This window comes from Doryrhamphus excisus, linkage group LG5 (assembly GCF_037039965.1).
Source record: "Doryrhamphus excisus strain RoL-2023G ecotype Guam linkage group LG5, RoL_Dexc_Guam_v1.1, whole genome shotgun sequence".
Lineage (NCBI taxonomy): Eukaryota > Metazoa > Chordata > Actinopteri > Syngnathiformes > Syngnathidae > Doryrhamphus > Doryrhamphus excisus.
The window spans coordinates 3579114-3592797 of NC_136361.1; the positions used below are offsets into that span (position 1 = coordinate 3579114).

At 39.7% G+C, this 13684-nt stretch overlaps 1 protein-coding gene across 5 annotated transcripts in view; it reads left to right on the forward strand.

Annotated features, from left to right (window-relative positions):
• ctnnd2a (catenin (cadherin-associated protein), delta 2a) overlaps window positions 1–13684 on the forward strand; it is a 259425-nt gene that overhangs the window by 174576 nt on the left and 71165 nt on the right. For all 5 annotated transcript variants that reach the window (XM_058060561.2, XM_058060564.2, XM_058060562.2 and 2 more), the window contains exon 14: window positions 8186–8399. In XM_058060561.2, the coding sequence (XP_057916544.2) occupies window positions 8186–8399 (214 nt within the window). The remainder of the gene's footprint in view (window positions 1–8185; window positions 8400–13684) is intronic.

Genomic DNA, 13684 nt, shown 5'->3' on the forward strand with positions numbered 1-13684 from the left:
GTACACTCCTGCTAGCTTGTTTTCCTTGTATGTTTTGATTCAGAACCTTTTCCTTCTCTCTTTAATTGCCGTTGTTTGCTCCTGACTCGGTTTAATCCCTAAATCGGCCTCAGACACAAAACAATATAAGTTGATTAATGACTGCTTCTGTACTTTTGGGCCTCAGCATATACATATTGTGGTGCGTTCAAGGACGGCTAAAGTGCAAAATTGCATCACTTGCGGAAAAAAAATGGACACTGAAGCATATTCAATTCATTCAGTGGTAGCCGTAGTATCATATATAAATAGTTTCTGACTTGGTGGTGCGTCGGTTATAAACAAACAGGTCCGGGATTCGTTCAGTCCGTTCAGTTGCAAATGTTTTGGGGTTTTTTTGGCTGGAGAGTCAGTTCAGCGTTCATTTTGCCGAGCGGGACTGTCTCCGCGCTGTCTTATAGTATTGTCGCGCCTCGCTCTGTGGATGGGTGGGGTTATTTGACTGAAAGACCGAGACCGAGAGATTGACCGACACTGTTGATGACCTTGTTCATTTAGTTCACAAAAAAGAACCAGTTTTTTTGACACATTCGTTCATAACTGACACACCACTAGTCATCACGTGTTGTTGAGCTGTTGAATCGGAACGAACGTGAACATGAGTGAACGGTCTGACTCGACATGGCTGACCTTGTCTATGCACGGGGGGAGACCGAAATGAACGGATCTTTTTACTGAATGAACCGGAATGATCCAGTTCACTGAACTGAACTGTTTTGCCCACCACTAGTGTTTTTCGGCCCAAAAATTGTTTATTTTCTAAATAAAAATAATTTATATATGCAATAAAAAATTTATAAATGTAATTAAAAAAATGTAATAATTAAATTAAATTAAATTTAAAAAAATTCAAATTAAAAAAAATATTTTTAAAAGCAAAAATGTGCAAATTTATAACAGTGTAAATGGTGAATTCTGAAAAACATGAAAAAGCTTCCACTAGTAAATAATGTTTTTCAAATGCGGGGCGTTCAGGTGGGGGCGCTTGAGAAAAATAAGAAAAAAAAAATGTACCTCTGCATGGCTAATGTCGGTTATGTTTAAAGGTCAAATGAATAAGAGAAACGAATCCATTTTTCATGGACCCTGCTGTATAATGCACTCTGAGTAGAGGCTCACTACGCCAGCATCAAACTATTGTTCCTGTAGAGCCTTTTTACGCTTTATACTGTCATTCGCTATGCTAATGAGCTTCGGGTAGTGACCGAAAGGACACGATCGCGTGTGGCTGGGCTCTCCCTTTGAGATAAGGTGGGAAGAACTGTCATCCGGGAGAGACTCATTTTATTTTTACTTGTAATATATTTTTGGTAACTTTTATAACACATTAGTTATTATTTACTGATCTATTTCTGCTAAAAAAATAATTATTTTCTTGTAAGGAACTTTCTCAGAATTGTTTTGTTTTGGAAAATTGCGTCCTCATCTTCTTTCCCTTCCGCTTTTCTGGTGCGATGCTGAAATAATGTTTTGGCCAATTGGAATTTCAGCGAGCGATTTGCTTAATTTTTGCTTTGTTTCTGTTTGTATCCAACTTTGTAATTAGCTTTTGAGCGGACAATAACAGGAAGTGGATTTTGACTCGGTTGTTGTCATGTTTGTATATTTGTCTTGTCGGTAGCTCGATACTTTATTCATCTGAACGTTGTGTAATCACTAGACAGGACTCCAACAATCCTGCAATAAACTCCTACAATAAAACTAAATAAAACAAAACAATAAAACTACAATAAAACTAAAATAAATCACATGTATGAATATGTATGTAAACACACATAGACCATCTATTGCTATTACGGGGAATAATAAACCATGTTGAGTCGAAAACATGGAACTTCAGCAATTTTTTAGTGCTGCAGAGCATGCTGGGAGCTCACCCAGGCTACCTTCAGTGGTTTTGAGACCCCTGCCTTAGAGGTATTAAAAAAAATACATATATATATTCTTCAGCTTCTTTAATCCCAGGGTTCAATTCCACCCTCGGCCATCTCTGTGTGGAGTTTGCATGTTCTTCCCGTGCATGCGTGGGTTTTCTCCGGGTACTCCAGTTTCCTCCCACATTCCAAAAACATGCTAGGTTAATTAGCGACTCCAAATTGTCCATAGGTATGAATGTGAGTGTGAATGGTTGTTTGTCTATATGTGCCCTGTGATTGGCTGGCCACCAGTCCAGGGTGTACCCCGCCTCTCTCGCCTGAAGACTGCTGGGATAGGCTCCAGCATCCCCGCGACCCTCATGAGGATAAGCAGTCGAAAATGAATGAATGAATAATAATAATAATAATAACTAACTAATCAGTGTGAAGCTGGTGGCGTTATTATAAGCGGTTAGAACGCAGGCCTCACAGCTAGGAGACCCGAGTTCAATCCCACCCTCGGCTATCTCTGTGTGGAGTTTGCATGTTCTCCCCGTGCATGCGTGGGTTTCCTCCCACATTCCAAAAACATGCGAGGTTAATTAGCGACTCCAAATTGTCCATAGGTATGAATGTGAGTGTGAATGGTTGTTTGTCTATATGTGCCCTGTGATTGGCTGGCCACCAGTCCACGGTGTACCCCGCCTCTCTCGCCTGAAGACTGCTGGGATAGGCTCCAGCATCCCCTGTGACCCTCGTGAGGATAAGCGGTAGAAAATGAATGAATGAAGCGTACAAATGTCCAAATGAACAAAAATACAAATATAAGGTATTCAAAACTGTGATAAGTAGTATTCTACACTAGTCACTAGGTAACGGTAATGATCAGTGACACACAAGCACCAGACTTGATCACCACGACAACAGTCTTTTATTACAGGTTTAAATTATCTCACAGTAATGCCGAATAAAAATCCCTAACAAATGCCAAGCTAAAACTCAACTCTGAACACCCACCTTCACATCCTGTGCGCCCCACAGTTTGGCTACCCTAACACTGGAATGAGTCTTATTTACGTCTTAAATGTCTAATTTTGTCATGTTATATCAACTATATTGGGTAACAGAAGTTTAAAGGTGATTATAGGGGTGCTATTTCATCTCTCTAATACTGTTCAGAAAGGTCCCACATTCCGAAAACATGCTAGGTTAATTAGCGACTCCAAATTGTCCATAGGTATGAATGTGAGTGTGAATGGTTGTTTGTCTATATGTGCCCTGTGATTGGCTGGCCACCAGTCCAGGGTGTACCCCGCCTCTCTCTCGCCTGAAGACTGCTGGGATAGGCTCCAGCACCCCCCGCGACTCTAATGAGGATAAGCAGTAGAAAATGAATGAATGAATAATAATAATAATAACTAACTAATCAGTATGAATGAATGAATGAGCTTCTTTAATGGTGTTGATTTCATCATCAGCATATATTGTGTCTTTGTTTTCATTGAGTCATGGTAAATAATGACTAATTCTTTGCCGAAGGGTACGTCGGTGCTCCTATTAGTACCATATGTTATCCATAATACATGCATATTCACACATTGGGATTTCCAAAAAGACTTCCCCCACCCCCTGCTGTGAGGTAACTCGGGCATGTGTTGTAGTTGTTTGCTCTTATTTGCCATGGTAGATTTTCACCCTCAACTATTCCTACTGTTCGCCTCCTTAGTACAAATATTACACGATTTATGATGGCCCACTTTGGAATGCCCCTGAAGGCAAAGAACTGCCCAAGGCCATAAACTCAATTAACCAGGATTTGAAAGGACTTAAAATTGAGCTCCAAAAAAAAAAAAAAAGTCTTGCGTGCGTGATGGGTTTGAACGTGTGTGACACCTCGTCGCCGGCAATCAGTGCAATCATCCAGCAAACAGCAAAACCCGCTGCTGATTTATGCTGACGTTCCATATGCGGTGACTCATACCTACTAAAACTCTCATTGGGGGCGTCACGCCGTAACCATCCCGCAGTGAAGAAGAAGTGTCACCGGTGTATCTCAGAGTGATTATTATTATTATTTTTTTTTTATGTCACGCCCGCAGCACCTCCGATTCCCACAATCCCTGCTGTCACCTCCGCTAACTGTTACCACCGCGATGCTGTCGCTACGGGTTACTGATAGCCATTGTTGCTGCATAACAACGAGAGACGAAGACGAATCAATTCTTGATTTTAATCTCATTTACATGGAATAAAACGACAAATATGGCGACACGGTGGTCGTGTGGTTAGCGCGCAGACCTCACAGCTAGGAGACCAGGGTTCAATTCCTTGCTTGCATGTTCTCCCCGTGCATGCGTGGGTTTTCTCCGGGTACTCCGGTTTCCTCCCACATTCCAAAAAGTCCGGGGGGGGTGTACTGGAATGAGTCTTATTTATGTCTTAAATGTCTAATTTGGTCGTGTTATACCAACTATATTGGGTAACAGAAGTTTAAAGGTGATTATAGGGGTGCTATTTCATGTGTAGAGGTCTCTAATAATGTTTAGAAAGGTCCCACATTCCAAAAACATGCTAGGTTAATTAGCGGCTCCAAATTGTCCATAGGTATGAATGTGAGTGTGAATGGTTGTTTGTCTATATGTGCCCTGTGATTGGCTGGCGACCAGTCCGGGGGGGGGGTGTACTGGAATGAGTCTTATTTATGTCTTAAATGTCTAATTTGGTCGTGTTATACCAACTATATTGGGTAACAGAAGTTTAAAGGTGATTATAGGGGTGCTATTTCATGTCTAGAGGTCTCTAATAATGTTTAGAAAGGTCCCACATTCCAAAACCATGCTTGGTTAATTAGCGACTCCAAATTTTCCAGAGGTATGAATGTGAGTGTGAATGGTTGTTTGTCTATATGTGCCCTGTGATTGGCTGGCCACCAGTCCGGGGAGGGTGGGGGGGGGTGTACTGGAATGAGTCTTATTTACGTCTTAAATGTCTAATTTTGTCGTGTTATACCAACTATATTGGGTAACAGAAGTTTAAAGGTGATTATAGGGGTGCTATTTCATGTCTAGAGGGCTCTAATAATGTTTAGAAAGGTCCCACATTCCAAAACCATGCTAGGTTAATTAGCGACTCCAAATTTTCCAGAGGTATGAATGTGAGTGTGAATGGTTGTTTGTCTATATGTGCCCTGTGATTGGCTGGCCACCAGTCCAGGTTGTACCCCGCCTCTCCCTGAAGACACCTGGGATAGGCTCCAGCATCCCCTGCGACACTCGTGAGGATAAGCGGTAGAAAATGAATGAAGCGTACAAATGTCTAAATGAACAAAAATACAAATATAAGGTATTCAAAAGCGTGATAAGTAGTATTCTACACTAGTCACTAGGTAACGGTAATGATCAGTGACACACAAGCACCAGACTTGATCACCACGACAACAGTCTTTTATTACAGGTTTAAATTATCTCGCAGTAATGCCGAATAAAAATCTCTAACAAATGCCAAGGTAAAACTCAACTCTGAAACACCCGCCGTCACATCCTGTGCGCCCCACAGTTTGGCTACCCTAGCACTGGAATGAGTCTTATTTACGTCTTAAATGTCTAATTTTGTCATGTTATATCAACTATATTGGGTTAACAGAAGTTTAAAGGTGATTATAGGGTTGCTATTTCATGTCTGGAGGTCTCTAATTACAAAAACATGCTAGATTAATTTTCCATAGGTATGAATGTGAGTGTGAATGGTTGTTTGTCTATTTGTGCCCTGTGATTGGCTGGCCACCAGTCCAGGGTGTACCCTGTCCCTCGCCTGAAGACAGCTGGGATAGGCTCCAGCATCCCCTGCGACACTCGTGAGGATAAGCGGTAGAAAATGAATGAATGAATGAAGCAACAAAGACACAACAATACAGGAACCACGTCTCGGTACCTCAAAGGCAACGCAAAGTAATATCAAAATGTCTTCCGTGGAATTGGAGATGAGCTACAAAACAAGCGTAAAGCTGAAGACTGTAAGGAAAACAGTGTGGTCAATACAACAAGGTCGGTTTGCCATTCACGGCAACCCTTAATCCATTTTAATTGAATAGATAAGCAAAGTCATTTTGCCGGACCGACTCTTGCTGCGTCATCAAACACCTCCATCTACACCCTGACCTCCATCGCCTCGTTTCCCAACCTCCTCCTTCTTATGTCTTTTCACTGTAATGGAATCAGAGCTGTGCTGCAAGGCTTTAGTTGTGTGTATATTATTTTACTTGATTTTTACTTATATAGTTCAAATTGTACATTAACTTATGGTACATATGTGTGTATAAGTGTGTATACAAAATGTCACACTGACGTGCAATGGATATCTGCTTGTTTCCAAAACAAGTCCTCCACATGCTTATCACCTGATTCAAATAGCCTTTTTGTGTCTGGGCATGTGAGTCTGACCTTCCCGTCTCATTATAATTATAATTATAATTATTATTATCATGTAGCGCATGTAGACATCCGGTGTAAACAATGAATAATAGGAGTATAAAGGTGACTATAGGGTTGTTATTCCATGTCGATAGGGCTCTAATAATTTTAAAAATGTATTGCCGTAGACAACTGGTGTAAACAATGAACAATAGGAGTATAAAGGTGACTATAGGGTTGCTATTCCATGTCGATAGGGCTCTAATAATGTTAAAAATGTATTGCCGTAAACAATGAATATTAGGAGTATAAAGGTGACTATAGGGTTGTTAATCCATGTCGATAGGGCTCTAATAATGTTAAAAATGTATTGCCGTAGACATCCGGTGTAAACAATGAATAATAGTAGTATAAAGGTGACTATAGGGTTGTTATTCCATGTCAATAGGGCTCTAATAATGTTAAAAATGTATTCCCGTAAACAATGAATATTAGGAGTATAAAGGTGACTATAGGGTTGCTATTCCATGTCGATAGGGCTCCAATAATGTGAAAAATGTATTGCCGTAGACAACCGGTGTAAACAATGAATAATAGTAGTATAAAGGTTGACTATAGGGTTGTTATTCCATGTCGATAGGGCTCTAATAATATAAAAAATGTATTGCCGTAGACAACTGGTGTAAACAATGAATAATAAGAGTATAAAGGTGACTATAGGGTTGTTATTCCGTGTCGATAGGGCTCTAATAATGTTAAAAATGTATTGCCATAGACATCCGGTGTAAACAATGAATAATAGTAGTATAAAGGTGACTATAGGGTTGTTATTCCATGTCGATAGGGCTCTAATAATGTTAAAAATGTATTGCCGTAGACAACTGGTGTAAACAATGAATAATAGGAGTATAAAGGTGACTATAGGGTTGTTATTCCATGTCGATAGGGCTCTAATAATGTTAAAAATTTATTGCCGTAGACATCCGGTGTAAACAATGATAATAGTAGTATAAAGGAGACTATAGGGTTGCTATTCCATGTCGATAGGGCTCTAATAATGTTAAAAATTTATTGCCGTAGACATCCGGTGTAAACAATGAATAATAGTAGTATAAAGGTGACTATAGGGTTGTTATTCCATGTCGATAGGGCTCTAATAATGTTAAAAATGTATTGCCGTAGACAACTGGTGTAAACAATGAACAATAGGAGTATAAAGGTGACTATAGGGTTGTTATTCCATGTCGATAGGGCTCTAATAATATTAAAAATGTATTGCCGTAGACAACTGGTGTAAACAATGAATAATAGGAGTATAAAGGTGACTATATGGTTGTTATTCCATGTCGATAGGACTCTAACATGCAAACTCTACACAGAGATGGCCGTGGGTGGAATTGAACTCGGGTCTCCTCGCCGTGAGGCCTGTGTGCTAACCACTCGACCACTGTGCAGCCTGTTGTTGTTACAAAATTAAAAAAAAAATACATCCATGCATCCTTTGATTTTCAGTATGCAGCCCGAGCATAGTTATTGCACAGGTATGCTTCAAGTGGCTACAATAAAAGGCCACTCCATAATATAATATAATCAGGGTTTTTTCAGACTTATTTTGTTGAGAAAAATATCATCAGCCATTACAACAATAAAATATCTTATATATAGCATTTTATTTTGACAATCGGTGGCCCCATAAAAGTAAAAAAGTTTGTAAAGCCCTTGTGTAAAGCATGAGTGAGGGGTTCTTGGAAAGTAGTCTATCAAGTATGCTTAAAGACAAAAGTAGCGCTTTGGTTTCTTCCATAAATTATGCATGAGGCACTGATGCGGTGATCACTGACACAATGTGTGTGTGTGTGTGTGTGTGTGCGTGCTCTTCAGATCCGCAGACAGGGAGGCATCCAGCTGCTGGTCGACCTGCTGGACCACAGGATGAGTGAGGTTCACCGCAGCGCCTGCGGTGCCTTGAGGAACCTGGTTTACGGCAAGGCCAACGATGAGAACAAAGTGGCCCTGAAGAACTGCGGAGGGATCCCGGCACTGGTGCGCCTTCTGAGGAAAACCGGGGATGTGGAAATCAGAGAACTGGTCACAGGTACGATGACGATAGTTCGATGTCACATGTGGCCTGGTGAGCGTGAGTGAGAGGAAGAAAAGCTCTGACATGCGTGTATATTTGGGCCAATATGCTAGCCTGTTTTCCTTTCATGTTTTCATTCAGAACCTTTTCCTTCTCTCTTCAATTGCCGTTGTTCGCTCCTAAATCCCTAAATCGGCCTCACACACAGTTGACAGTTGAAGCTACTGCTTCTGTATTTTTGGGTCTCAGCATACATATTGTGGTGCGTTCAAGGACGGCTCAAGTGCGAAATCTCTATACATTTTTAACATTATTAGAGCCCCATTGACATGGAATAACAACCCTATAGTCACCTTTATACTCCTATTATTCATTGCTTACACCAGTTGTCCACGGCAATACATTTTTAACATTATTAGAGCCCTATCGACATGGAATAACAACCCTATAGTCAACCTTTATACTCCTATTATTAATTGTTTACACAGGTTGTCCACGGCAATAAATTTTAAACATTATTAGAGCCCTATCGATATGGAATAACAACCCTATAGTCAACCTTTATACTCCTATTATTCATTGTTTACACCGGTTGTCTACGGCAATGCATTTTTAACATTATTAGAGCCCTATTGACATGGAATAACAACCCTATAGTCACCTTTATACTCCTAATATTCATTGTTTACGGAAATACATTTTTAACATTATTAGAGCCCTATTGACATGGAATAACAACCCTATAGTCACCTTTATACTTCTATTGTTCATTGTTTACACCGGTTGTCTACGGCAATACATTTTTAACATTATTAGAGCCCTATCGACATGGAATAACAACCCTATAGTCACCTTTATACTCCTATTATTCATTGTTTACACTAGTTGTCCACTTGACCGAAATGAACGGATCTTTTCTGAATGAACCAGAATGATTCGGTTCACTGAAATGAACTGTTTTGCCCACCACTAGTGTTTTCCGGCCCAAAAATAGTTTATTTTCTAATTAAAAATCATTTAAATATGTAATAAAAATTTAAAAAATATAATTAAAAAATGTAGTAATTCAGTAAAAAAATTCTAAATAAAAAAAACATTTTTAAAAGCAAAAATGTGCAAATTTACAACAGCATGAATGGTGAATTCTGAAAAACATGAAAAAGCTTCCACTAGTAAATAATGTAAGTCAATGTTTTTCAAAGTGCGGGGCCGTTCAGGTGGGGGGCGCTTGAGGAAAAATAAGAAAAAAAAAAATGTAGGTCTAAATAGAATAAATGGAATTCAAAATGTCATTTTTTAAATTAAATTAAATTAAATTAAATTAAATTAAATTAAATTAAATTAAATTAAATTAAATTAAATTAAATTAAATTAAATTAAATTAAATTAAATTAAATTAAATTAAATTAAATTAAATATATAAATATATAAATAAAAATAAATATTAAAAAATAAAAATATAAAAAAAAACGTTCTGACATGCGCGTATATTTGGGCCAATATGCTATTTGGACCGTGACCTTCCACCATGGCCGCCGTGGAAGAGATTTGAATATGTTTGTGCGTGATATACGGAGGCGTAACCACACAAAGTGTAAATCTGGGTCATACATGCAACATATTTAAAAAAAAATCATCTTTTCTTTTGGAGTCACGCGGAGGTGTTTAACACAAACACTTCAACTCCTACTCCACAATATCTATCCTTGATGTTGCTGGCAAACGTTGTAGCATCTCGTCTGGCATTTGTAACTATTTAATCAACTCCAAAGTATTCATTCAAAAACCCAAGGTTCTTCGGTTCCGTTTCTCTTGTCTCCAAGTTTGATGCAACAGTCAAACACGACTTGCTGAAAGAATGCAGAGGTGGCGCAGGAAGGCGGCCAACTGTTTCTTTAAACATCACGACTCTCAGAAGTCTTTTGTGTCCTCCTTTTCTTCTTTGTAGTCGTTCGGTAGATAGTCGAGTTGCGGTGAAATGCAAGTTTGTCCTCATTTTTTTTTTTTTTTATTGGTCTTTCTTATCCTGGTGTTTGTGTGTTTGGAGTGAGCATGGAAGGGTGCTCTTTTAGAAAGACACATCCTTGAGGAAACAAAGAAAAAGCCAATGTAAATAAAATACGCAAGGTACTTTTCCGGAACCTGCCTTGCACTCGGATTGTCGTCATACCGCACGGTGGTGTAGTGGTTAGCATTTGCCACACAGTTAGGAGATATGAAGATCCGAGTATGTATCTCCGTTGGGCATCTCTGTCTGGAAGCTGCATGTTACTTTCCAAAAACATTAATTCATGCTGGAGCCTATCCCAGTTGTCTTCAGGTTAGAGGCGGGGTACACCCTGGACTGGTGGCCAGCCAATCACAGGGCACATATAGACAAACAACCATTCACACTCACATTCATACCTATGGACAATTATTCTAGCATGTTTTTGGAATGTGGGAAATTTTCTTAACATTATTAGAGACCTCCAAACATGAAATAGCACCCCTATAATCACCTTTAAACTTCTGTTACCCAATATAGTTGATATAGACAGTTGTACGCTTCATTCATTCGTTCATTTTCTACCGCTTATCCTCACGAGGGTCGCGGGGGGTGCTGGAGCCTATCCCAGCTGTCTTCAAGTTAGAGGCGGGGTACACCCTGGACTGGTGGCCAGCCAATCACAGGGCACATATAAACAACAAACAACCATTCACACTCACATTCATACCTATGGACAATTAATCTAGCATGTTTTTGGAACGTGGGAAATTTTCCAAACATTATTAGAGACCTCCAGACATGAAATAGCACCCCTATAATCGCCTTTAAACTTCTGTTACCCAATATAGTTGATATAACACGACAAAATTAGACATTTAAAATGTAAATTAGACTCATTCCAGTGCTAGGGTAGCCAAACTGTGGGGCGGGACAGGATGTGACGGTGGGTGAGTTGAGTTTTAGCTTGGCATTTCTTAGGGATTTTTTATTCGGCATGACTGTGAGATAATCCAAACCCTCCAAATTTGGAATGTGGGAAATTTTCTAAACATTATTAGAGACCTCCAGACATGAAATAGCACCCCTATAATCGCCTTTAAACTTCCGTTACCCAATATAGTTGATATAACATGACAAAATTAGACATTTAAAATGTAAATTAGACTCATTCCAGTGCTAGGGTAGCCAAACTGTGGGGCGGACAGGATGTTACGGTGGGTGTTCAGAGTTGAGTTTTAGCTTGGCATTTGTTAGGGATTTTTATTCGGCATGACTGTGAGATAATCCAAACCCTCCAAATTTGGAATGTGGGAAATTTTCTAAACATTATTAGAGACCTCCAGACATGAAATAGCACCCCTATAATCACCTTTAAACTTCCGTTACCCAATATAGTTGATATAACACGACAAAATTAGACATTTAAGACGTAAATAAGACTCATTCCAGTGCTAGGGTAGCCAAACTGTGGGGCGGACAGGATGTTACGGTGGGTGTTCAGAGTTGAGTTTTAGCTTGGCATTTGTTAGGGATTTTTTATTTTTTATTTTTTTTATTTTATTTATACTAATGGCTGATTTGCTAATGAGCAAATGTTAATTGGTCCATCAGACATTCATCAGCGCCAATGGCAGACACAAACATGCACCGACCGACATCGCTTCCTTGTGTGGGGAATCAAACATGGAACCTTTATTTTTATTTTATTTACTGTATTGCTGTGTCCGTTCTGAAGTTTAAATATAGACAAGATTTAATGGCTTCCTGCCAGGCTTGGGGCGGGAGAGATAGTAGGAAGTTGAGGCTTCCGGGCCCGTCAATCAAAGTCTGGTCGATGCCGAGGCTCTGGGTGTCAATAGGAGATGCTATCCATGCTAACCTTGAAGTGCTGGACCGTGACATATTGCTACAGCCTTGGATCTATTTTACTTTCAATGCTGAGGGAAGTAAAGAGTTAGGGGAGCACTTACGGAAATATTACATCATTTTACATCACTAAGTCGTGACTTAGTATTAATAATAAATGACTTCATAACAATGATAATGTTCATTTTAATCAATATTTCCATTAATTCAGTCAATCAGTAACTGTTACATTTGTTCACTTCCTTCTTTCCTAATATGTAGTATTCTACACTAGTCACTAGGTATCAGTTTTTGATCAGTGACACACAAGCACCAGACTTGATCACCACAACAACAGTCTTTTATTACAGGTTTTAAATGATCTCACAGTAATGCCGAATAGAAATCCCTAACAAATGCCAAGCTAAAACTCAACTCTGAACACCCACCGTCACATCCTGTCCGCCCCACAGTTTGGCTACCCTAGCACTGGAATTAGTCTTATTTACGTCTTAAATGTCAAATGTTGTCGTGTTATATCAACTATATTGGGTAACAGAAGTTTAAAGGTGATTATAGGGGTGCTATTTCATATCTGGAGGTCTCTAATAATGTTTAGAAAGGTCCCACATTCCGAAAACATGCTAGGTTAATTAGCGACTCCAAATTGAATGTGAGTGTGAATGTCTATCTGTGCCCTGTGATTGGCTGGCCACCAGTCCAGTCCAGGCTGTACCCCGCCTCTTACTTGAAGACAGCTGGGATAGGCTCCAGCACCCCCCCATGCGACCCTCGTGAGGATAAGCGGTAGAAAATGAACCACTGAATGAAGCATACAACTGTCTATATCAACTATATTGGGTTAACAGAAGTTTAAAGGTGATTATAGGGGTGCTATTTCATGTCTGGAGGTCTCTAATAATGTTTAGAAAGGTGCCCCATTTCAAAAACATGCTAGGTTAGTTGTCCATAGGTATGAATGTGAGTGTGAATGGTTGTACTGTGATTGGCTGGCGACCAGTTCAGGGTGTACTCCGCCTCTTGCCTGAAGACAGCTGGGATAGGCTCCAGCACCCCCCCCATACGACCCTCGTGAGGATAAGCGGTAGAAAATGAATGAATGGATGAAGTGTACAACTGTCTATATCAACTATATTGGGTAACAGAAGTTTAAAGGTGATTATAGGGGTGCTATTTCATGTCTGGAGGTCTCTAATAATGTTTAGAAAGGTGCCCCATTTCAAAAACATGCTAGGTTAGTTGTCCATAGGTATGAATGTGAGTGTGAATGGTTGTACTGTGATTGGCTGGCGACCAGTTCAGGGTGTACTCCGCCTCTTGCCTGAAGACAGCTGGGATAGGCTCCAGCACCCCCCCATACGACCCTCGTGAGGATAAGCGGTAGAAAATGAATGAATGAATGAATGAAGTGTACAACTGTCTATATCAACTATATTGGGTAACA